The sequence below is a fragment of the Balaenoptera musculus genome, chromosome 8 (assembly GCF_009873245.2).
Source record: "Balaenoptera musculus isolate JJ_BM4_2016_0621 chromosome 8, mBalMus1.pri.v3, whole genome shotgun sequence".
Taxonomy (NCBI): Eukaryota; Metazoa; Chordata; class Mammalia; order Artiodactyla; family Balaenopteridae; genus Balaenoptera; species Balaenoptera musculus.
In genome coordinates, this window is record NC_045792.1 from 55,955,203 (window position 1) to 55,980,794 (window position 25,592).

The 25,592-nt window shown below is 53.6% G+C and overlaps 1 protein-coding gene across 5 annotated transcripts in view; it reads left to right on the forward strand.

Annotated features, from left to right (window-relative positions):
• The window catches only part of ARRB1 (arrestin beta 1), a 79,329-nt gene that overhangs the window by 13,052 nt on the left and 40,685 nt on the right, over window positions 1-25,592 (forward strand). The window contains exon 1 of one of the 5 annotated variants that reach the window (XM_036860323.1): window positions 24,653-24,749. The exons of the other annotated variants lie outside the window; for them this stretch is intronic. Coding sequence (XP_036716218.1) covers window positions 24,745-24,749 — 5 coding nt within the window. The 5' untranslated portion in view covers window positions 24,653-24,744. Of the gene's footprint in view, window positions 1-24,652; window positions 24,750-25,592 lie in introns of those variants that run through there. 5 annotated transcript variants of the gene reach the window in all.

Below are 25,592 nucleotides of genomic sequence, written 5' to 3' on the forward strand. Positions count from 1 at the left end.
CTGCTGTCATGTCAGTTTCCTGTGCTAGAGGGCAGGCGTGTGTATGGTACCTCTTGGATCCCCAGTTCCTGATAGGGGCTGGCCGAGCTGGGCGAGGTCCAGGTTTGCAGAAGTGCACTGAAGCAGGAGTACAAGCAGCGTGCACACACACACACACACAGCTGTTGTACTCAAATAAGCGGGGGCCAGAATTGGGTATTGTGTTGGGGAGTAAGTCAGGGAAGGTTCTCTGGAGGAAGTGAGGCCTGAGCTGCTGACCCAAAGGAGAAGCACTCTTTCCTTCTTCTCACTTGCTTCCTGGCCCTGGCTGAAAGAAAACAGCTGAAACTGACTGTGAAAAGGGAAATGTATACGTTTTGAACTGGGGGTTGGGATCTTCTAGCCTGGAGATGATTAAATAAGGCGTATACCTCCTCCCTCCCTTCCTTCCACACACATTTTCTGGACCTCTAGGACATGCCAAACACTGGGGCTACAAAAATTGATTAAATAAAACAGGTCTTAACATATTTTTCTGTCTTAATGTTCATGCTGGAACCTGCCCTTTCCTTTATTTGTCTCATTGGAGTCTAAGTCTTGGCATGTCTCTTACAGCTCTGTGACTTGGGATGGGTCATGTATACCATGGAGGTGATAATATGCTCCTCATAAGGTTGTGCTTGATAATGTGTGTGAGGTGCTGCACAGGTGCCTTTGACAGTGGGTCCCTCATGGAGTGAGAGCTCCTCTCAGACTGCAAGCTTCCTGAGGGGGGGCGGGGACCGTGTCCAATGTGTCCTCAGTGCCCAGTGCAGGGCCAGGCACACAGTACACTAGGGTGGTCAAGCGTCCCAGTTTTCCTGGTCTGTCTCAGTCCCACATTTTGGGAGAACCCTCCGTCCTGGGTGAATGGGGACAGTTAGTTGGTCACCCTACACCATGTTCTCCATAAGGGTTTGTAGAATGGATATATGGATGAATGAATCATGAGCGACAGACAGCAGTGGGACTTGGACGAGCAAGAGCCAGCGCTGGGCGGCTGGCTTGTGGGGTGAGAAGTGATCTTGTGAAGGGTCTGGAAGGCCCAGCAGGTAGAAGGCGGGAGGCAGGCATGGGGCCCTCTGCTCCTCGGCAGGGAAGACACGAGGCCCTGAGTCTTTAAGACTGTTGCTTTCAAGCAGGTTTCAGGCTTCCAAGGCCCATGTGCTCTTCCTCGGACTCATCCAGGGAGAAGGCAGTCATTGAGGTCCACTTTCGCTGGGAGGGCCTGTAATGAGCCCCCAGTTGCTCGTCTGCCTCGGAAGCTGGAGGCCTCTGGCCCCTCCACCTGCTATGTTCCGGCAAGCCTGCCCACTGCCTTCTGAGCTGTCCACTCCAGACGTGGTGGAGGCCTGGGCCGCGAGGTGGGAGAGCAGGGCTGCAGCCCAGGCCCAGAGACTGAGTGGAGCCTGTTTCCCCACCTGTTCCGTGGGGATACAGCCCCTCCTGCCAGGGCGTCTGTGAGATGCCACTGGTGGAAGTCTCCTTGGCATGTCTAGCACTAGTATGTGCATAACTAGTGTCATTTGTTGTCTGCTTCTGTAAATGGGGACAATAAAACTTGCTCTGCCTACCTCCAGGGGCTGTTGTGTGGGCCCAATGGGATGTGGGAACACATGGTCAGCCACGTCATAGCCTTCAAATATTTGGGGAGGGGGGCCTCAGAAGAGCTTCTCAGGCTGGCCCAAGGTTCCAGGCACAGGTAGAGGTGGACCCTGCCCACCAGGCGTGAAGGATCCTGTGGGGTGGGCTCCAGAACTGCTGTCCGTGAGAGCACGCAGACCCTATGAGCAGGCCCTGTGCTCAGGTGAGCTCTGCTGCTTCTGAAACCATGGCAAGAGAGAGACGTGAGAGGGTTTAGTAGCAGCAGGACACGTGACAAGAAGAAGGAATGTTCCAGAGCCTCGTCTGTCTGTTGGGCCGGAGGCAGGGCCTTTGTGAAGGCGGGTTGTGCTCAGATCGCCTCTGGGCCCTTCCTCCAGCTCAGAGGCGGATTCACCGGGAGGCTGGTGCCGCTTCAGCTTCAGGCCTTCACACTCCAGGGCCGTTTCCAAGGCCTAGCAGTGTGTCCACGGGCTCAGGGGGTTTGTGAAACGTGCAAAAGGAAGAAGATATTTTTGTACTCTTTTTTTCTTTTTTTTTTTTTTAAAAGAGGTTTTCCAAACTACATGAGTTTCAGGCCCATCCAAGCCTGGATCTGCCCCTGCTCTAACCAGGAGTCCTTTGTGCCAGGAGGTTGGTGCCATGTCGCTGCATGTCCTCAGGGAGTTCTCATCCCATCGTGGACCTGGTCATCAGTTAGAACCCTCCCTGTTGAGGCAGGAGCTGAAAGGCATCTAGGGGAGCGAGTTCTGGGCCAGGCCAAGCCCACAGTTCCTGCTTGCTGTGTCAGTAAGAGACTGGAAAGGCCTCTTTGCCCTCAGTCTTACTCATCCGTGAAAGGGACATAAAACCTACCTTAAAGGCTGTGGAAAGGTTTAAAAAATGTACCACTGCCTGGTGCTGCAGGTACCCAGTACCTGATGAAACTGCCTGGGAGAGCCCAAGGCTTGTCATGGGAGCTCAGTAAACGGTGGTGGAAGCTGGATGGACGTGGCGCAGGGACCCCACCCCTTCTTTTTTTTTAATTTATTTTTGGCTGTGTTGGGTCTTTGTTGCTGCGCGCGGGCTTTCTCTAGTTGCGGCGAGCGGGGGCTACTCTTCGTTGTGGTGCGCGGGCTTTTTATTGCGGTGGCTTCTCTTGTTGCGGAGCACAGGCTCTAGGTGTGTGGGCTTCAGTAGTTGTGCACGTGGGCTCAGTAGTTGTGGCTCGCGGGCTCTAGAGCGCAGGCTCAGTAGTTGTGGCGCACGGGCTTAGCTGCTCCGCAGCATGTGGGATCTTCCCAGACCAGGGCTCGAACCCGTGTCCCCTGCATTGGCAGGCGGATTCTTAACCACTGCGCCACCAGGGAAGTCCAGGGCGCACCCCTTCTGTTAGGATGGAGCCAGTTCTGCTGACTCTGATTCACCTGCACTGTGCTCTGCCTGATGCTGGGCGCTAGGGATGTGGGCTGCTGGGGTGGGGTGGTGGCAGTCAGATGAGCTAAGAGGGTGAAAGTGTTTATCAGCTGTGAAGTACAGCTCCCCGGGAAGGAGGGGCCGTTGTCAACGGAGTAGCCCTTTTGTGGGGAGGGGAAGGGTGGAAGTCTGGACTGTCCTTTCCTGCTCGTGGAGGGGAGGAGGTGGTGGTGGTGGTGAGGAGCCTGGCCGGGTTTGTGTCTGAGAAGAGCTGCCTGTGCGGGCTGGGCTGACCTTTCCTGCTCAGAAAGGAAGCCAGGCCGGCAGGGTGCGCTGCTTCCTCCTGCACCTTCGGGGAAGGGTGGCTTAGTGGTGGTTGCCTCCTGTGGCTCCCAACTTCAAACCACAGTGCCCTCTTCAGGGAGGGGAGGGAGGAGGAAACTAGGGCGGGGGCTATGAGGAAAGAACATGGGCTTTCGTGTCAGGCCACGTTTCAGATCCCACCTCTATTGCTTGTTAATGTCTATGACCTTGAGACAGTTATACATAATCTACCTTTTTTTTTTTTTGGCCTTGGCAGTGAAAGCGCGGAGTCCTAACCACTGGACCTCCAGGGAATTCCTTTTTTATATATATATATACATATACATTATATATATGTGTATATATAGTCTTTCTGAACCTCAGTTTTCTCATCTTCAAAATGGGGGTTTATCCAGGGAATTCCCTGGAGGTCCAGTGGTTGGGACTCTGCACTTTCACTGCTGGGGGCCGGGTTCGATCCCTGATTGGCGAACTAAGATCCCGCAAGTGGCGTGGTGCGGCCAAAAAATGAAAATGGGGGTGATAATATCTTCCCCCAACACCCCAGTGTTGTGGTAAGCTTAAATGAGATAACGTAGGGCTTAGCATAGTTCCTGGCACACAGTAGGTGCTCAGTAAATGCTGATTGTCCCTCTCTCCTGCCCCATGACCCTCATCAACCTGTCTTCCACTCCATCCTTTACCCATTTGTGAGTGCCCTCAGTTGGACTGCAAGCTCCCTGGCGGCAGGGGTTGTGTTTTGTTTGTCCATCATTATACTCCAGCCCTGGCACAGTACTTTCAATACACCTTGAATTGGTTGGCGAGAAGTTGCACTGGCCCAAAGAAAAGAGCACTAAGTTTTAGCCAGCAACTCACTGCGAACCTACTATGTGCTCCTGCCCGAGGCCTACTGTGTGGTCTCTGCCCTACAGAGCTTGAGCAGCCACTTATAACTTGCTGGGACCCTCTGCACCAGCGGCTTTGTTTTCTTTTCTTCCGAGCACTTAGCACTCATGTAATCAAATCACTCTTTGCTCAGCCTTTAAGATCCGCCTCTCCCCACTGGAACGCAAGGGCCACAGGAGCTGTGTCCCCAGGTCCCAGTGCCTGGCACAGGGCACACGCATACATTTTTGTTGGCTGTCCTTTTTTTTCCCTTCTCTGAGGTCAGGCCTGGTGTCCCTCCCAGCTCAGCCCCTTTCTAGCTGGGACAAATCACCCTGCCTCTGTCAGGTTCAGTTTCCTCATCTTTAAAGTGGGCATAATGTTGGTCCCAAATAATCAAGTGCTCAGCTGTGCCTGGAACAAGGTAAGCAGCCCATCATGTCAGCTCCTATTTTTTTTTTTTTTTAATTTTTTATTTTATTTTATTTATTTATTTTCTATGGCTGTATTGGGTCTTCGTTTATGTGTGAGGGCTTTCTCTAGTTGTGGCAAGCGGGGGCCACTCTTCATCGCGGTGCGCGGGCCTCTCACTATCGCGGCCTCTCTTGTTGCGAAGCACAGGCTCCAGACGCGCAGGCTCAGTTGTTGTGGCTCATGGGCCCAGTTGCTCCACGGCATGTGGGATCTTCCCAGACCAGGGCTCGAACCCGTGTCCCCTGCATTGGCAGGCAGATTCTCAACCACTGCGCCACCAGGGAAGCCCAGCTCCTATTTTTTAAATGATCTTCAAGGGTCCTTCTGGTTCTGACCTTCAGTGACCTCACTGCCTCTGGCTGGGAGGAGACTGGGGAGAACATTCCATTCCTCGCAGACCCTCTCTGCTGGTCTCACAATGGATTTGGAGCTCTGTGCAAATTGTTTATGTTTCCCGGCAGAGTTTATTACCCAACTGGGCCTTCTGCAATTAATTACAAGCAGAGCAAATAACTTGTCCCTGGGAGGCTGGGCTTGGCATAAACATTTACATCCAGCCAGGGGCCGGCCCAGGGGCTAGGCTCTTTCCTCCAGACTTTGGAACAGAGAAGGATTAGAGGATTAGGGCTGGGAGGGGTGGGATGGGGTGGGGGCCCAAAGAGAGAACTTTAATTCAACATCTTTTCCTGGACCCCTCCTTAGCCCCTGAGATGCTGGGCGTATCCTTTCTCTTTTACTCCTCCTCTGTACCCTGCCAGTAGAGTCCCTGTTTGCAGATGAGGAAATTGAGGCTCATCTAAATTAAGGAATTTGCCCAAGGACACACAGCTTGCAGGAGTGGCAGGATCTTAGGGTTCACATGGCAGCTGCGTAGAACAATAGACTAGAAAAGAGAGGACAGACGTTAGGAAATCACCGAGGGAGTGTTTGTTTGATCGTTCATTCATTCATCACGTATGTGTCAGGCCCCTGTTGTGTGAAGGGATCGCGAGGAGACAGTGATGACTGTTAGTGACTGAGCTGAGACTGTGTGTCTCCACACTGAATGCTGAGAACTCCCTCAGGATAGTCCCGTTTACAGGCTAACGTTGGCAGAAAGAGGTTTCCTGGAGGGCTAGGAAGGGGGCGGCTTTCTCTGGGTCTCTAGTGGTCATAACCATCTCATCTTACACAAAGAGGTGCCTCCAATGGAAGTAGTCTTCAACAGGAAGGGGCCTCTAAGGTCAGCCTACTCATCCCAACCTAGAATCTGGAATTCTAGGTCCTCGGGCCCCTGCCTTTGCGCTGAGAAGCCTCAGAGAAGGTTTGGCTCCAGGCTATGCAGCCGGAGGGCATAGTGGGGCCCCTGGCAAAGTGTTTCTTCTAATGCATTTATGTCTGAGAGGGAGGTGACTGGCAGGGGGAACCCTCACTGCTGTCCGGATGCCCCGCCCCTGCCCCGCTGCGGGGCTGTGAGTTTTCTGAAGGCCCTTCCAGCCCAGCAGTTCCTGCTCCCCTCCACAGTCCCGCTGTGCAGATCTCTGGAGCCTTCTGCTGGGGGCCATCTTCCGTCTTTGCAGAGAGAAAAGCTGAGACCAGGGAGGAAAGGGTACATGTTTTGGACATGGTGTGCCTGGATCCTGGAACACCTGGGCGAGGCAGGAGCTCAGGCCTGAGGCTTCAGGCCTTCTGGCTTCAGGCCCCAGGAGACTGGGGCTCAGCCTGAGCTGTCCACTCCGTGTTGCCAGCTCCCAGCCCAGAGCCTGGAGTGTGATAACTGATGCCCGAGAAAAGTGTGACCTGGGGGGAGGAGTGACTGGCTGATGGGACACATAGGAAGGACACTCTAGCCTGGGAGGCAGGGGGCTTCAGTCCAAGTCACTGTCTCTACCATGAATGGACCTTAGTGTTGCCTTCTGGGAACTGAGACAGAACAATAGTCCTCACCCACAGGGTCATGGTGAGGATCAAAAGGCAGCAAGTGACTATTCACAGTGGACAAAAAGTGGAAACAAATGGCCCAAATGTCTATCAATGGATGCATGGGTAAACAAATTGTGGTCTATCTATACGGTGGAGTATTATTCAGTCATAAAAAGGAGTGAAGTACTGACGCATGCTATGACATGGATGAACCTTAGGAACATTGTGTTAAGTGAAAGAAGCCAGACACACAGGTCATGTATTGTATGATTCCATTTATATGAAATGTCCAGAATAGATATGTCCATAGACCCAGAAAGCTGACACTGGTGGTTGCTGGGGGCTGGAAGGGAGGGGAGGGTGGGAGAAGAAACTGCTTAGGAGGAATGGATTTTATTTTATTTTATTATTTTTTTAATTTTAATTTTATTTATTTATTTATTTATTTGGTTGTGTTGGGTCTTCATTGCTACACGCGGGCTTTCTCTAGTTGCATCCAGCGGGGGCTACTCTTCGTTGTGGTGCACAGGCTTCTCATTGCAGTGGTTTCTCTTGTCGCGGAGCTCGGGCCTTAGGCACGCGGGCTCAGTAGTTGTGGCTCACGGGCTCTAGAGTGCAGGCTCAGTAGTTGTGGTGCACAGGCTTAGTTGCTCCGTGGCATGTGGGATCTTCCCGGACCAGGGCTCGAACCCGTGTTCCCTGCATTGGCAGGCGGATCCTTAACCACTGTGCCGCCAGGGAAGTCCCGAGGGACGGATTTTACTGTGGAGTGATGGAACTGTTTTGGATCTAGATAGATGTGGTGGTTTTGCGCAACATTGTGAATGTAATAAATGCTAATTGTTCACTTTAAACTGGTAAATTTTATGTTATGTGAATTTCACCTCAATAAATTATTTTTTTAATTGCTAATAAAAGAAGGCAGCATCGTGAGGAGGAGGTACTGGAAATGAGATACAGGTGCTGGGGTGAGGCTACTGGAGAAAGAACGAGCAGAGCGAGCAGCTCTGACAGGGTAAAGGTGTCCAGTGGGTGGCACTTTGGGAGCCTGGTTAAGACCAGGGGTTCTAGAACAATAATGCCTAGGGGGCAAAGCTGTGTGGCCTTGGGTAGATTATTCAACCCCTCTTTGTTTCAGTTTCCCCATCTGTAAAATGGGAATAGGAAAGTTTTTTATTATGGGAACCTAAATCTTTTGTGATGGAAATCTTAAAAGTTTTCTTGAGGATTAAGCGAGTTAATATTTGTAAAGGGCTTAGAATAGTGCTTGGCACAAAGTAAGTACTGCGTAAGTGTTAGCTACTGTTATTATCGCTCATTCACACTGTTATTTATTTGTTCATTTACTGAGCACCTCCTCTGAGCCAGGCCACGGGCTGCCTTCTGGGGACACAGCTGTGAGCGTGACTCAGGGCCGGCTCTCAGGAGCTCCCTCACATCCTGGTACCCCCCTCCCCTTGCCGCCCCTGCAGCTTCAGCTGTTAATGAAAATTGTTCATCGCCTTCTGCTTCTCCAGAGCTGCCTGAGCAGGCACCGTCTCCCCTGGGATCAGACAGGCCTCCTTTTGAAAACTCCCTGGGTTTGTGGGCTGGTGCCTTGGGCTTGGAGGGAGGGCATGCCTGGGTCTCAGTTTCCCTACCTGTCAAGGGAGAGGGCAGGCTGGCTGTGCCCTGGGGTCCTTCTCAGCCTTTTCTGGCCTCCAGACCTCTGAGCCACATAGTTCACTAGCCTATGTTTGGGATGGGCCTGAGGAGTCACATCTGCTGATATTTAATTTATAAAGAGCAGGCAGTTGGGCTTCCCTGGTGGCACAGTGGTTAAGAATCCGCCTGCCAATTCAGGGGACACGGGTTCGATCCCTGGCCCGGGAAGATCCCACATGCCACGGAGCAATTAAGCCTGTGCACCACAACTACTGAGCCTGCGCTCTAGAGCCCATGAGCCACAGCTACTGAGCCTGCGTGCCACAACTACTGAAGCCCGCATGCCTAGAGCCTGTGCTCCGCAACAAGAGAAGCCACCACAATGAGAAGCCTGCGCCCGGCAACGAAGAGTAGCCCCCGCTCACCTCAACTAGAGAAAGCCCGCGTGCAGCAACGAAGACCCGACACAGTGGGGGAAAAAAAAAAGTAAGCAGTCTTTTGGGGGCTGGCATTTGGGACAGTAGGGGTTGGGGGGATCCTGCCTGAGCTCCAGCCTTCAAGGACTGGGCTTCTCCCCTCTTTCGAGTACGGCCAGCCCCTGTCAGTCTCCCTGCCGACCAATAATCATTCAGGCTGAGTCTGACTGCAGCTCTCCTAGACTGAAACAATCGAATTCTAGCTGCTGCCCCTGCCCACTCTGTAACCCCCTCCATGTGAGCACCTCTTCCACTGCCATCCTCAGTCTGTCACCTCTGCACGGTCATATGCCCCACCCTCTCACTGTGACAACCAACACACACACACATTATCACCTGGCCACTTTCACTCCCATTCACACCCCAGCGAAGTCTTGCTGAGCTCTTGTACCCTCCTCCCACCCTCCAACACCTGCATTCCCCACCTCACACTCCAGCCACCTGCCCATCTCCCTGCCCTGCTCCCCTCCCTGACCCCCGCCCTGATCCCAGCTCAGTCTCCACCTGCTGGCTTCCCTCCCAGATGCTTGTCACAGAGGTTGTCCCAGGGTGAAAGGGCAGAGAAGTCTTTCCAGGAAGGAGCTTGCTGTCTCTCGTCTCCTTTTAAAAACAAACTTACGTCTTGAGTAGCTTGAGTCAGGCCTTCCAGACGTCCTCCCCGGTGGTGGTGGAAGGAGAGACCAAAGGGGCAGCTGAACAGGGAGGGCCTGAGGAGGCAGGGAGGGGCAGAGTCAGGCCAGGCCGGGCTCTCTGGGTTCTCAGAAAGCCCCGATATATTCACATCCCCCTTCTTTCTCGCAGACACAGGCACCTCGCTGTCACAGACACGGATCTTGGCCCTGGAGAGCTCGGCACACTGTGATCAGGGAGGCTTTCTTTGCCAGATATTCATTTATTCAGCCCTTCATTCATTCATCGGTCTTGGCTCTGTGCCAGGCCTTGTGCTGAACCCTGGGGACACAGAGTGGGGCGGGACCTGGTCCCTTCGCGAGGGCTGATGAGGGAGGTTGCCGTGTATTCACAGGGACACAGTACATCTGATATGCGCCATTCATTCATTCCCTCGTTCAGCACATGCTGGCTGAGCACCTGCCTTGTCCCAGACACCATTCTAGCATCGGGGCACCAGCTGTGACCAAAGCAGGTGACAAACCTTACCCTCGCCAGGCTGAATTCTAGTGCTGTCATCCTAGAGACAGGAGTGACCAAAGTTCTGAGGGGACATTTGAAAGAACTGACATTTATCATTCAATAATTATTTTAAAAACACAAAACCCTTCACATCTGGACAAGGAGAAGATAGCTCTCATCCATAATCTTATCACTTAGAAAGAACGTTAAAAAAATTTTTTGGGGGGTCTTTGCGCTCCTTGCTATTGTGTGTGTAAGTGGATGTGTGTGCATGCATGTGCCTGTGTATTCAAACACAACTGTGCTTAAACTGTTCGTGACATTTGGTTAACTGCTTTTTTCCTTCAGCATTTCCCATGTCATTAACTTATCCTAGTATCCGTGTTTGTTAATGACACATAAGAGTTCCTCGTGTGACTGCTCGGCAGTTTATTGAACCATCCACTTGTTTGGCATTTACGTTATTTCCAGTTTTTTGCTATTGTAAATAATGCTGGAATGATTGATTAGCTTTGAAGCCATCTGATCACTTCTGGAGGGCAGCATCCTAGAGGTCGCAGAGGTCCCAGGCTCGCACACCCCCCTGCCCCTTTCTTGCCCCTCAGGGGCACCTTCTTCCCTGTGGAGGAGAGGAGCTTCTCTCCAGGTAACTCTCAATATGAGCTGTTCGGTTACCTTTTGGGGCATAACCAATCACCCGATAACTTAGTAGCTCAAAACAACAAACATTCATCTCCTTATCTCCTGGTTTCCATGGGTCGGGAATGTGGGAAGAGGTCAGCTGGGCAGTTCTGGCTCAGGGCCTCTCCTGTGGTTGCAGCTGGCATGGGGCTGCAGCAGCTGGGTGCTTCCAACAAGCCCTGGTGATATTATCCCTGGCATCTGGACTCGTCCCTCTCTTTCTCTCTCATGGCCACCTCTCTAATCTGGGCCACCTTCATTTCTCACCGGGGTGAGTAATATCAGCTAAGCACACCGCACTCTCCACGGGCCAGGTATCGTCCCAGGCTCTTGACACACAAGAAGTTGCTCATTTAATCCTCACAGCAACCCAAGATGGCAGGTGCCGTCATGATCTCTCTTCTAGCAAATAAATGGCAGATCCTGGATCTGAACCCCAGGCAGCCTTGTTGTTAATCCTGCCCCTAACTGGTCTCCCTGTGTCCGCTGTAGCCTCTGCCCACCCATTCTCCAGCCAGCGGCCCAAGTGAGCGTATTAAAGTACAGCTACGTCTCATCCATTCCCCACTGTAACCCTGCCACCATCTCATCACAGTGACAGTAAAATCCGACTCCTGACCAAGGCTGCCTGGTGACCAGGGCCTGCTGCCTTGACCCTGCTGGCCTCGCCTACCCATCTCCCTCAGCGCCTTCCTCCCCCAGAGCCTTCCCACTGCAGGTTTTGTTTCCTTTTTGCTTCAATGCAGCATCCCCATCCCAGCCCCCTTCAGAGTCACGTTACTACCTCTTCTTCAGCTCCTAGCTCAGATGTCACTTCCTGGGGAAGCCTTGACTTTCTCAGGCTGGTCAGTCACCCATCGTGTGCTCGTGGAGCACTGCCCTTGACAGCCTGTAGCCTGAGAGTCACTGTGTAATGTTTGCTCACTTGTTTGCTGTCTGTCTTGCAGGGCTGTTGTGTTGCACACGTGCAGGGGACATGGTGGTGCCAGTGGGCACTGTGGTCTGTGCCATGCACCCGCCAGAGTTGGGCAACGCAAGGCCCTGCTGTCTTCCCCGCCGGAAGGGAAACTTCAGACAGGCAGGGGCCATCGCATGGATCTGCTCTGGTCGCCGTGTGTCCCTGGTGGCCAACAGCATGTGACACACGATAGGCACTTGATAAATATTTGTTGACTATTATAGAGCTAATATGTGTTCCTGGGTGGCCAGCACCACGCACGTTTATCCCTCAGAACAACCCTTTGGGGTAGGCTCTATTGTAGTCCCCTCTTTTTAGAAGAGGAAACAGGCTGAGGGAGGGGGGAGTCCCTTGACTGGTGTCCCCTAGCGAGTGGAGGTTTCATCTGAGGCAGACTGGTTCGCTGTGATAAAAAAAAAATGAATGAAAGAAGGACCCCTGTATTGCAGCAGCTTAGAGCCAATCATATGAGGGGAAGCTCAGACACAGGTCATCGCAGTGCTGGCAAGGATGTGTGTGGGGAGGGGGTTTTTCCTCCAGTCGGGAGAGAGGAAGGAGAGAAAAGGCCCCCAGACAGGAAGTGGATCTGCTCTGGGGCCACTCTCCCCCTTGGGTGCCAGGACTGGCTGCCTTCTCTCCTGACTGCAGCTTCTGTCTCCCAGGCTCTGTACCGTGATGGAGGCCTGAGGAACGAGGGTGCCCGCGGGGCAGGGATGGGGTGGGCATGGGAGTGGCGGTGAGATTCTCTCCCGTGTGCGAAAGTCATACCAGAGGACTTCGTTCTCACCTACTTGGAGGTCTGTCCTTCCTGTCATGCCTCCCCTGGGAGGAAGGTGGGCACAGGAGAGCCCCCACTGTACAGGTGAGGGAGTGGAGAAACCAGGAGACATCAAGGGATTTGTCCAAGTCCCAGAGCCTAGGTCCCTGGAAGCCCCTCAGCCCCCGGCGCTGAGTGTGTGTGTGTGTGTGTGTGTGTGTGTGTGTGTGTGTGTGTGTGTGTGTGTGTGTAATGGGGGTGGGGGATGCCCCCAGGAGAAGATGCCTCCCTCTTCCTCAATCCTGACTCCTGTCCCAGCAGCGTGTCCTGTTGAAACTGTGCACCTCAGATTGGGACTCGAACCCACGTCCCGGGACTCGAACCCGGCCAAAACCCTCATTGGGACTCGAACCCATGCTGCCGGGACTCGAACCCGGCCAAAACCCTTATTGGGACTCGAACCCACGCTGCCGGGACTCGAACCCGGCCAAAACCCTGCTTGGGACTTGAACCCACACGGCCAGGACTCAAACCCGGCCAGAACCCTGATTGGGACTCAAACCCACGCTGCCAGGACTCAAACCCGGCCAAAATCCAGTCTTCCAACTGAGATCACACACCTGGTTTCAGGACTTAATGAAGCTCAGGTTCTTGATGTCTCACCGCAGAAAGAATTCAGTGAGAGACAAAGTGATAGGTAAGAAGTGGAGTTATTTAGAGACAAACACTCCACAGACAGAGCGTGGGCCATCTCAGAAGGTGAGAAAGGCACCAGGGTATGGGGTTGTCAGTTTTTATAGGGGTGGGTAATTTCATAGGCTAATGAGTGGGAGGAGTATTCCAGCTATTTTGGGGAGGGGTGGGGATTTCCAGGAATTGGGCCACTGCCCACTTTTTGATCCTTATGGTTGGTCTTGGAACTGTCATGGCGCCTGTGGGTGTGTCATTTAGCTTGCTGATGCGTTACAGTGAGCATATACTGAGGCTCAAGGTCTAGTGGAAGTTGACTTGTCTGCCATCTTGGACCCATTTGGTTCTAATCAGTTTCTGTCGTGTCCTTGGGCTATGTCATTCTTTCAGAGATTGTGACCTGCCGCCTTCCCTCCTGTTCCACTATCAGAGGAAAATGCCTCCCGTGGGCTTTGTGGACTGGCCCCAAGTGCCTGCCAGTCCCTGGTTGTCGGGGAGTCCAGAGCCACCTCAGTGCCCGCGCTGCCTCCTTTGAATTCCTTGGGTTTCCCACCAGCCTGTGGGCTTTCTAAGGGCTGGGCCTGGACTCCCCCATCAGATCAGTTTTGCTGCACAGTATTTTCTGAGTTTGTGCTAACTCTGGTGTTGGAGCCCAGCCCAGCCCAGAGGTTGGGCCCAGGGGCTTGGGGAAGAGCTGGTACCTGAGTGGGTCTTGAAGGAGCTGTAGGAGTGACCATATGGAGTCCACATCCCCTGCCTCCCTGAGCCTCGGCCCCCGTGGGACAGAGCTGGGCGGGCCCCGGTGATGGATGGGGCCTCCCCACCACCCCCATGCCTGGCAGGGCTACCCAGCTTCCAGAGGCTCCAGCCCTGGGCTCCTTCCCAGCCACCCGCCCCTCTGAGGCCCCGGCTTCATTCCCTGTCTCCTTCCCCACAGGTCTCAGTCTGCTGGGGATTCTGTTTTGGTTGGAAAGAGGAGGCGGAGGTGTTTGCGTGTCTGGCTGTTTCCTCCTTTCTCATTCCTCCTCCCTGCCTCCCTCCTGCCTCTCAAGATGTTTCCTCTGCCAGCCTGGCTCCACTCCAGCCTCTCCCCTCCCAGGGCAGACAGCAGCCATCCTCTCCTGCCTGGGGCTTCTACGGGCTGTGGCTTTCCAGAGTGGGCTGTGGCTTTCCAGAGTGCGCTCTTAATGCCTTCCACCCCCGGGAGGGGTCCACAGGGCATGTACTTCAGGGTAGGGGCACACTGCCTCCTCCTTCCTCCACTGTTTAAATCTCCTGGGAGAGGAGGCCAAGGGCCCACTCCAGGGCTGCCTCCTGCTTGGGGTTCGTCCCTTTCCCCCTCTGGGCCTCGGTTTCATGGGGAGCCTACAGCCAGCACGGCCCCTTGGCACAGAGACACATAGTGTGTCTTGTGTTCATTTGGTAGTAGTTTTGTGTTACTTTGCCAAAGGCATTGGGGGGCTGCTCCCCACAACTTGGCAGGGCCCTGGAATGTAGAATTTGTACTACTACTCCTCACATCCCCACCTTTTCAAATATCCAGCTGAGGTCTCATCACTTCCTGGGGACCCTCCCTGGCCCCCCTCTCTGTCTGCCCTCCTGGCAGAGGCTCATAGGGTGAAGCAGACCCATACCCTGGCCTGATGGAGCTCGGTCTGGGCTTTGCCTCCCCATCACCTGCACTGTGCCTGCAGCAGGGCAGATGCTCAGTAAATATTTGTAGAATGAATGGTTGGAGAGCAGCTAGGGAAGCAGAGGTTGGCATGATGGAGCAATGAAGACAGACAAGGTGCTGAGGGAGGACTTCTCAGAGGAGGTAGAGCTGACCTGGGGTTTTGAAGGATGGAAAAGAGTTGGACAAATAGGCAGGGTAGGAAGGGCATTCCAGGAAGGAGGAACAGCCTGTGCAAACCCTGAAACAGATGGTGTGTGATCTGGGGCTTAGGGTATGTGTGAGTAAGTGGCTGGAGGGGAGGCTGTAGAGAAGGGCCAGGATATGGGAGGAACCTCCAGTCTGGGGGTGGGCACCCTGGCCTGCTGGAATGATGCCAGCAATTAGCCCCTTCAGTTGGGTCCCAGGTCTTTGGGCTGCAGGCCTGGCCTTGGAGGGCAGGCAGGCGGTGTGGGGAGGGCCCTGGAGGTTTGCCAAGGCTTGTCAGAGCTTGTCAGGGTTTGGGACTATGTGAATCCAACCCAAGGCTATGGCTCTGCTCCCCTGGGCCGAGCAGGTCGTGGGATTAGAACCTATCAGGGCCAGCTGGTTGAAGCAGGCTTTGTGACAACACGTAAGATAGAACCAGGTTCAGTTGTGGTCTCCGTAATTTCCTGGCTGTGATCCTGGGCAAATCATTGATTTATGCTGCGTTTTCCTCTACAGTAAAGATAATAGAAGCTACCTCTCAAGATTGTTCCAAAAATTAACAAGGTAACTTGTTGTACAGTTGTCCTTTTTCCTCCTTGCTTCCTCTCCCTGTCCTCCCCCACCCTCCTTTCCTTCTTAGCAGAGCTGGCCTTTTGCACTGAGGCCTGAGTATGATTTGAAGGATGCTGGGCATCCTCAGCCCTGATAGCCCACCTGCAATCTCTCCTTCCTGGAGGCCCTGGATTCAGAATGACCTGCTAAATATGCATTCCTTAGGGCAGTGGTTGTGTGTCTCAGCCCAAGGCACCAGTATCAGCATCACCTCTAGAAATGCAGCAGTTAGAAATGCAAATTCCCACTGGGTAGGTGAGAGGCCCACCTCTCACCTACTGAGTGGGAATTCTGGGGGTGGGTGCCCAGCAAGCTGGGTTTTAACAGGCCTCCTGGTGATTCTGACCTGGGCTTAAGTGTGAAAACCACTGCCTGAGGGGACCCGATGCTCAAGGGCCTCTCAGTGGGAGAAGCCTGGCTTTGGGCCTGGAGTCAGAGCACATGGGTGCCCAGGGGGCCGGCTTCAGGGGTGTGTAACCTGTGAAGTCACTCAGGGCCCCAAGTTCAGAAGGATTTGGTTTAATGCGCGTCTGTCTCTGTCTTGAATTCTGAACAAGGGGCCCCACGTTTTCATTTTGCACTTGGGCGCACAGATTATTATAGCTGGTCCTGGGTGCTGGTCCCAGCGTGTTCCCGGTTAGCTGGGTATCCTTGAGGAAGTCGCTTTCTCCTTGAGTCTCACTGTCCTCATCTGTGCAGGGGGGTGATAATCCCCACCTCCTAGAGGGATCGTGAAGATTAAATGTGATGAGTGGGTTCAGCAGCTGGAGTGGGGCCTGGCCCAGGCGAGTGTATAGTGGCTTCCAGAGGCCATGTGCCAGCACTGGGCACACCTCTGGGGATGCCATGGCAGCAGACAGACACTGTCCTTGGCTTAATGGGGCTTCTGGTCTGGAACAGGGACACAGATGGCAAGAGATGCACACTGTGAGAAGTGCTCTTAGGGCGCCTAATGGAGGGATCTGCCCTAGTTGGGGGTCACCAAAGACTTTCTGAGAAAGTGCCAAATGAGCAAAAATCTGAGCTGGAGTAAATGTGAACTTGGTGTGGGGCTGGACAGCATTGTCCAGATGGAGGCAACAGCATTACGGGTGGTATTTTCATAGTTATTTATTATTTATTTTTTTTAATAAATTTATTTATTTTATTTATTTTATTTTTGGCTGTGTTGGGTCTTTGTTGCTGCGTGCGGGCTTTCTCTAGTTGCGGCAAGCAGGGGCTACTCTTCGTTGCAGTGCGCAGGGTTCTCATTGTGGTGGCTTCTCTTGTTGCGGAGCATGGGCTCTAGGCATGTGGGCTCAGTAGTTGTGGCGTGCAGGCTCAGTAGTTGTGGCGCACGGGCTTAGTTGCTTCGTGGCATGTGGGATCTTCCCAGACCAGGGCTCGAACCTGTGACCCCTGCATTGGCAGGCAGATTCTTAACCACTGCGCCACCAGGGAAGTCCCTTCATAGTTATTAATAACAGATCTCTGGGAAGGCTGAGGTGAGGTGAGGTGCGAGGGCCTGGAGGGAGGAGATGGGCCACAGGGGCCGCAGGTGGGTCAGGAGGCTGCGTTGGGGCCTCAGCGTCCAGTCTGGGTTCCTTCCCTTCAAAAAGGCCTTAGACCGCAATAATTTGGAATAGAAACGGACCCTTGCCCAGAGGCCTCCTGGAGCAGGATAGGAACATGGCTTTGCCAGCTGGTGCCACAGGCAAGTTCTTCACCCTCTGGAAACCTTGGACTTCTCTTCAGCACATGGGCCTCCTAATCCCCTCTGGGTGGGCGGTGGTGACATTCAAGTGAGATGAGTGCATGGAAGCCCCAGCACAGTGCCACCTGCAGGAAGTGCTCGGTACGAAGAGTCGATTCCTGTTTCCCTCTGTTGAAGTGGGAGTGGGAGCCCAGATTTTGATCAGGAGTCCCTCTAGCCCAGGCTAGCTCCCTTGGGGGAATCCTTTCTTTAACTGTAAGGCAAATGAGGCTGACAAGCCCTTTCCTAGAGATGATCAAGGACTGACCAGCACTGGGGGCCCAGAAGCAGTGGCTTTGGAGACAGCTGAGTGCCCACCTCTCCAGGTGCTTCCCCAGGTTAAATTAAACCCACCAGCTATGTCACAGAGAGGGGGTGAACTCCCCCATGGGCGTCCTGAGTCCAGCCCCTGCTCTCTCAATGGTGAGAACAACTTTCATTTATCGCAGGCCTCACTGTACCGGGTGCTTCTCATGCATTCATGGAGAAAGGCACTATTATTCCTATTTTAGAGGTAAGGATCAGAACAACTCTCTCCTTGCCCAAGGTCACCCAGCTAGTGAGTGGCAGACCCCAAAGCCTTACCTACTGCCCCAAATTGGCTCCCATAGTGACACACCGTGGAGCCAGGGGCAAGTCCAGACCTTTCTGGGCCTCAGTATCACCATGTGTGCCCTGAGGGGCGGGACTCGACATTCTTCAAGGCCCCTTCAGCTCCAGTGTCGTAGGGTCTGTGTATCTGGGAGGGCCCGTCCCCTGGGGAGTTCCGCCACCACACCTCCAGGCTGCTATTGTCTTTACTGTGTAGAAAATGACCAGCTTACCCAGGCCCTCTCAGCTCCAGCCTCCCAGGCCTGCCATCTAGGGCTGACCCCTGGCCCTGCTCCCTCTCTCTTAACCCCCAAGTAGGAGCAGGAATGGCCAGGACCCATGGTTTCTGCACCACAAGTGGTCTGGGGCTGGGGTGGGGGGCAGTGAGGGCAGAACCCTGTGGGAGATTCCAAAGTGGGAAAGAGTTTGATGGCTCCAGGGAACTGACCAAGGTCAGTGTGGCTGGAAGATATGGAGGTGCAGGAGACTGTGGTGGAGGGGAGGTTGGAGGGGTGAGTAGGAGCCAGATTGCGAAGGGCTTGTGGGCAGCAGTTAAAGAGCTTGAGGCAGAGAAAGGACTTGATCAGGTCTGTCTAGAATGACTGAGAAAATGCCAGCGACAGTTAACACAGTGTCAGGCACGGAGCATTCAAAGCCGTTCATTATGGTTTGATGCTTTTCGTTATATCGATCATTATGAATACCCAGATTCCACTCTTACCAGCTGTGAGAACTTGGGCCAGTCACTAACCCCTGGGACCTCATTTTTCACACCAGTAATGCAGGAAGAAGGGTAAGGAGCCTTCCTCCCAGGGATTTTATCAGGATCAAAAAGAGAGAATGGGGGGATTTCATCTCATCTCCGTTAATCCTGAAAACACTCAGCCCCCTGAGCCCAGCTGTACAGCCAGGGCCCTTCCTCTGTGTCACATGCATCCCTGCTTCCCAGTTTGGGGCAGAGTAGGACTCAGCCACTGGCTCCAGAAGCCCCTAGCCACAATACAGCCCCTTTCAGGGAGGACTTCACCTTCCCCAGATCCCTTCTCTGTCCTCAACCTCGGTCCTACAAGCAGCAGACCTCTTCCTCCTCCTCAGACTCTCCCCTAGCCTTGAAGCCCTGGCCAAGGGGCTCCCAGCCTTAAGAACTCGTGGAGATTCCCAGTAAGCCAGTGTGGTGTGGAGGGGAGTGTGCAGAACCTGAGAACATCACGTGCCTTCTCTGAGCCTCACTTTCCTCATCTGCAAAATGGGAATGGAAATACCTACTTTATTAGTCTCCTATTGCTCCTGTAACAAATTACCACAAATTTAGTGGCCAAATACAACACACAATACATTTTCTTATAGTTCTGGATGTCAGAGTCCTAACATAGGTTGGCAGGGCTGCGTTCCTTCTGGAGGCTCTAAGGGAGAATCCATTCCTTTACCTTTTCTAGCTTCTGGAAGTTGCCTGCATTTCTTGGCTCCTGGCCCCATCCTCCATCTCAAAGCCGTCAGCACAACATCTTCCAATTTCTCTCTCAGTGCTTCCGTCGTCCTCACATCGCCTTTTCTCTCTCTGGCCCTCCTGCCTCCTGCTTATAAGGACCTTCGTGATTGCACTGGGTCCGCCCAGATAATGCAGGGTTATCTCCCCATCTCCAGATCCTTAACTAACATCGCAGCTGCAAAGTTCCTTTTACCACATAAGGTAACAGATTCACCGTTCCAAGGATTAGGATGTGAGCATCTCAGGGGGTCGTGATTCAGCCTGTCACACACTCTTTGCAGGGTGGTTGTGAGGATTAAATGAGACAAGAAATGTGAAAGCCTCAAACAGTACCTGGGACGTGGCAGTCAGTCCCTCGGCACATTTTCTTTTTGTCCTCTCTCTGGGCCTTTGTCTCCCCATCCATAAAAAGAGGCCTATTCTAGCTCTAGCAGTTGGATCCCACCTTATCTGGAGCGTGTCATATGGTCAGGCAGACCATGCCCTTAGCACGGAATTCATAGGAAGCAGCAGAATTGAGCCCAGGATGCCCCCAGCGGCCCTCGGAAAAGCCCCCCTTCTCCTCCTCCCTCTTGGGGGTAGGCCTCCTGTTAGTTCCTGGCCAGCCGAGCATTTCCCATCATTCCCAGGGATGGCTGATGGGAAAGGCTGAGCTCACTGCTCCCTGGGGAGGGCGAGGGGTGGAGGGAGGAGAGGGAGAGGCTGGCGGCAGCTGCTTCAAGAGGCGGGGAGAGGAGAGGCCAGGAGAGGAGATTTACAGTGGGAGAGGTGGAGGTTATCAGCGCTCAGGGTGAGTGGGAGGGGATGAGGCGGGGCCTCTAAGCTGGGCCTTGGAGAATGGTCAGCTCTTCCTTGGCATTCTCAGCCCAGCCCTGGCCATGCTGCTCTGTCCCTCTGTCCCTTCTGAGAGGCCCAGGGGTCTGGAAGAGTGTGTATGTGCGCTGGGGATGGGAGGGGGGTGTCACAGGCCAGCAGGGGCTGGAAGTGAGAGATTGCTGCCAGAGAGGAGTACCGTCCCCTTCGTGAGAAGAGAGCCATCTCAGCCAGCATACATGGCCCGCCCAGGAACCAGTCACCATGTGCCCTTTGGCTCATCATCTGCCTTCACTGTACCCTACTTTTCTTATTTGCATGTGTGTGGGGGGAGGGAGGGGGTAGGTAATAACACCATTACCGCATTTGAGAGAATCAAGTGAGATAGTGATTTTGCAGCGTATACTCTGCTATATAAGGATGTGTGAGTCCACGCTTATGCACGTCACTTTGATGTTCTCTCTTCTGCACCTTGACTACCTGGCAAACTTAATCACCCTTCAAGTCCCAGCTCAGATGTCGCCTGCTCTGTGTAACTCCCTCAGGAGCCCGTTGTCCATCTGGGAAGAATGGAGCTGCTCCCGCCCCCGAGTTGTCCTCTTTATAACCCTCTCTCGGTGCCTTTTGCAGGATAGCTGTTGGTTTGTGCATCTGCCTCCCCAGCCATATGTGGGCAGTGCATTCACCTCAGATCCCTCTGCTTCTCAAGGTCCCAGTGGTTGTGGTAGAACAGAGGCAGGATGATAAAGGCCTGGGGGAGCTGGCCTCCTGGCCTGGGCAAGGTCCCCACTTGGCAGCCCAGCCCTTAGAATCGAGCAGACCTCCATGATGGACTCAGTCAGATTCAGAGACCCCACTCAAAACAGGTGGGCAGTCATCCAGGTACAAGAACCCTTCACTTTCTGTGATGCAAATGCTCATGCCCACTGCCCAGGACCTCCTGCGCATGATCAGGACACCAAGGGGGACATGTTGGTAATGAGGTTTCCTGATGAGGGTGAAACCTGAGCCAAGGGACGGGGAGAGTGTTTCGGGAGGGGCTGTCTAGGCCCTAAAGAGTGTATTCCATAAACTCATCCACCACACTCCAGGGACCCCCAGGAGGCCCATATCCCAGTGCCTCAGGCCCACTAGATACACAGAGAGGGCCAAATAAATGTTGGGGGATTTGGCCTCCCACGCCTTGCTATGTGTTCTCACCTGTGATTATTTGTCTCCCCCGCATCTCTCCAGGGTCCTGTATAGCCAGCCTTGTTCATCCTGGCACTTCCGGTGCCTCTCAGTGCCCTAATCCTACCGTATATTGAACTTGGATTATGTTCCAGGCCTAGGCAGACATCAGCCCATTCATTCCCCTCCACGCCCTGGAGGTGGTCATATGATCCCACTATCCAGGTGAGGACAGGTGAGGTGAGGAGCCATTAAGTGCCAGGGTAGAGATCTGGACCCTGTTCCCAGTTGCTCTTTTCCATTTCCTTCACCGTTTGCATGGTCTCTCTGAGGTTCGAGGAAAGATGGCCTGAGCGTCTCGGTTGGGGCAGGTGGAGCTGGTACTGAGTTGTCACTTCAGACAGTTTGGTAGCTAAGGCCCAGCGCTGTTCCTCCCGGCAGGTTTCTCATACCCCGCCCCCGCCCCCAAATCCGTGTGAGGAGCAGGTGGAAGGTAGATTGCCAAGCCCCAGGGTGTGCTTTGGCGAGAGGTTCAGACATGCCCTGGAATGCCCTTCCCTGCTCGCTGTCTCACTGAAGGCGGCTGCTCTTGGCTGGCTTCACTGTGCTCACCTCATCTGCAAGCCTGTATGTTTCTGGAAGTAATGGAAATGCATTTCTTAAAAATGCTCGATAATTCAGCCTTGTCGGCCTTGGTCTCTGCCCAGCACTCTGGCCTCCCAGGAACTCCTCATACCCATCACCTCCTCTCAGCGGCCCAGGCCCATACGAGGTGACGTGACCCTCACGGAGAGCTGGTGAACCCGCTGAACCCTGTCCAGCAGGGACCTGCCCAGGGCCACCCAGCGAGTCTGTTTCTTGGGGGATGGTGGTGACGGTTAGTATTTTCACCACTTACAGAGTTCTAACTGTGTGCCAGGGCCTCACTGAACACTGTAGATGGCTGAAGTGCAGGCTGATGCAGCAGCAGGCCTGCCTCACCCCAGCCCTTAACTCCTTTGTGTTGCACCTTGTCTGAGCCTAGCACAGTCCCTGCAGCTCCCATCCTGGGGGGCAAACCCCCGCTGGATTACACCCACCAAGGAGGTGTATGAGATAGGTACCCTCAGCCTGGAGGCTCAGTGAAGCCCCCTGAGGGAATAATGCCTCTTTTTTCCCCTTCAGTTGTCCTCAAGATTAAACAGGAGGAATAGGTCAAATACTTAGCATATGACAAATAAATGATAAATCTTAAAATAATTGTTATTGTGGTTTTGTGGGTTTGTTTTCTAAAGTTTAATAAAACTACTCAAAGTTTCAGAAGAAAACTATGATTTTGAGATGACTGACAAGCACATATTGTACATTTGTAATATTCCTCTTTCAGAGAACCTTTTACATCGGAACTATACCACAGGATGTCCAATAATGAAAGTATTTGGTTTGGAACACACTTAGGATAAATTGTACCTTTCAACAGTATCTCATTCTTGTAAAACCCAGAAGCGTCGTTACTATATTTTTACTTCCTAATTTATCAGGCATTTGGTTTGAACTGCTTACATTTCTTATTTCTACTCTGTGACTTTGAGCAAGTTACTTAATTTCTCTTTGTTTCCTCATATATAGAGTGGCGATAATAAGAGTATCTACCTTACAGGGTTCTTGTGAGGATAAATGAGTTAAATACAGTGTTTAGAATAGTGCCTGACACTTAATAAACATCATTTATCATAATAATTATTATTACTATTTCTTAATAAGAAAATACACCCAGATTAGTTACCAAATCTGGTCAGGTTGCCTTTCAGTGACTAAGCCCAGGCCCATGGGCTTCCTGCTCGGTTTCTGCTTCGTGCGACTAGCCCCCAGGGCCCCGGGTGAGGCTGAGCTCATAAAAAGTGTCGGCAAAGCACTTTGTGGATCAATGCTAACTAATAGCAGCTCCCTGGAGCTGGCGCATGTAGGGAAGACTCTCGTGGAGGCAGCTTGAACCAGGCTCAGGGGCGGCCCCTGGGGAAGGCCAGTGATGTCCTCAAGGCGGGACCTGGGAAGGGCCCTGCCTTCCCTCCTCCCTGTCGCCTCCTGCCACTTTAACCAGCAGTGGGTGCTGACAAAGTTTGGAGATGGGTGGGGGGTGTTAGTGGCCACACGGGGAAGAGGTTTGCCCATTTAGTGACAGAGTCAGGAGCAGAGACCCATCTAGCCCACACACCCGGTCACTTCCAGGCCAGAGCTGGGTGCACGGCCTGTCCTGGGCATCCTCTTGTCAGGGATCTCCCAGTCATCCCCATTGCTGTCTCTCAAGAGGTCAACATTCCTGGCTGACAAAGACAGCTGCTGGCCTTTGCCCAGACACATGCCTGTCTTAAGAATGGCAAAGCAGCTTCTGTTCAGTTGCGGGCATGAATGGGAAGTTGGCATGGGACCTTGTGCAAGGGAGGTTGTGGGCAAGACTTCCCCTAGTTCTGCCCCAGGGGGAAGTCCTTCTTTGAGCCTCAGACAGAACTGAAGTCTGTTTTGGGAACTGCTGAGGAGGCAGCAGACAGGAATGTGCCCTCTGGGAGCTCATGGTCTGATGGAGGGGGCATGGTCCTATTCTCCAGGAGAGAGACTCCGGTCTGCTGGTGGGGGCAGGGAGGGGGGATGTGGCTCCTGTTTCCTGGGACTTCCGATCCAGTGGAGGGGACATAGCCCTCTTGTCCTCTAGTAGCTCCTTGTCTGAGGAAGGAAGCATGAACTTTGTCTGCAGCAGCCTACTATCTGATGGAGAAGTCATGGCCACTTCGCTCAGGGAATTCTTATCTGATAGAGGAGATATGACCTCTGCCCTCAGGAAGGCCCCCTGTCTCCCTGTTTGATGGGGGAGGCTCATCTCCTTCTCTCACTTAAGAAGCCCCATTTGATGTCCTCTGCCTTTGCTCCCTGCCTCCCTGGCCTGATTCATGGGGAGCTCTGGTCTACAGGCAATAGCCACAGAGAGCTGGGCAGAGTAAGGGGCTAGGCTGCCGTGGGGCAGGGCGGAAGGGAAGAAGGGGGCGCTTTAGAGGGGCTCCCGTAGCGAGTAAGGGTGACAGGAAAGGCTTCCCAGTCGAGGTGCCTTTATGGAACTGTCTGATGGAAGGAGGTGCCTGGCTGTGATGAGTACCCACTGGGGATCAGGGGGTGCTCCTCCAGGCTGGGAAGGGTAACTTTGGGAGCCTGTCTCCACGCAGGCCAAACTGCTGGAGTGGAAAGGGTCCCTGGAGACTCTCACCTTCTGCCTGTCCGTGCACAGGCCGAGTACTGCCAGCCCAGAGACATCCGCCCTCCAAGGCCTGAGAAGCCCAGAGGAGGAGAGGAAACAGGACGCGTATCAGGAACGCCTTTTCCTTTTGTTTGTAACTAACCCCCTCACTCGGGGCTGGGGAGAGCTGATTCTGCAGGGCCTGCCCTGGCCTGACTGCTGCTGCCCGCAGCCCCCAGCACTGGGTCTTCCACGGCCTCCCTCCTTCCCACACAGCCCCCCACCCCGCCTCAGCTACTGCTCCTGGGCTGGTCCCTTAATTTCACCGAGACTCAGGGCTCTCATCTGTAAAATGGGGTAAGACTTCCTATCTGCCTCATAAGGAAGTTTGTTTTTTCCTTTCTTTATAGGATTTACATAATTTATTCCTTTATCCAGGAGATGTGCCTGGAGCACTTCCTGTGTGCTGACCTCTGGGGTGGGCAGGGGCAGAGAGTGTAGGCGAGGAACAGGTGTGGGCAGACAGGAAGTCTGTCTGGGACTTGTGTGAGGAGTCTGGGGACATCCGAGTGCACATGTCCCAAGGCTAGTGGGTATGGGGTCAGAGAGGGTCTGGCTGGAGATGGAGGTTTGGCTTACCAGCATCTGGTGGCAGCTAAAGAGGCCGGGTGGGTGGGGTCACCAAGGGAACTGCCTGTCATGGGTCCTGGGAAGGGGTGGAGGCCAGGCCCTGGAGGTCACAGGGAGCCGGGCTCTGCTCTGGAGCCTACAGACAGCTGGGCACAGGGCAGGGATGGGGGACCACTGAGTCAGGGCTCCAGTGGCTAAGAGGAACGGGCCTGGGATGGGGTCACAGGATGGTGCTCCTGGGGGGTGTCGAGACCTTCGCTTTGGCAAGCTGGGTGCAGGGGTGTGTGGGAAGGATGGTCCTTGGGTTGAGGAGACAGTAAATTATGGCAGAGGTGCTCAGACATCAAAAGAAGGTGGTCAGGCAGATTGGCATTCTCTTTTTGTTTTGGCCGCACCGTGTGGCATGCAGGATCTTAGTTCCCCAACCAGGGATCGAACCCGTGTCCCCTGCAGTGGAAGCGCGGAGTCTTAACCACTGGACCGCCAGGGAAGTCCCGGATTGGCATTCTCTTATTCTCATGATTTCAGTTAGTCTTCTGCTGGCTGGAGGGCTGCTGTGGGAGCACGTGT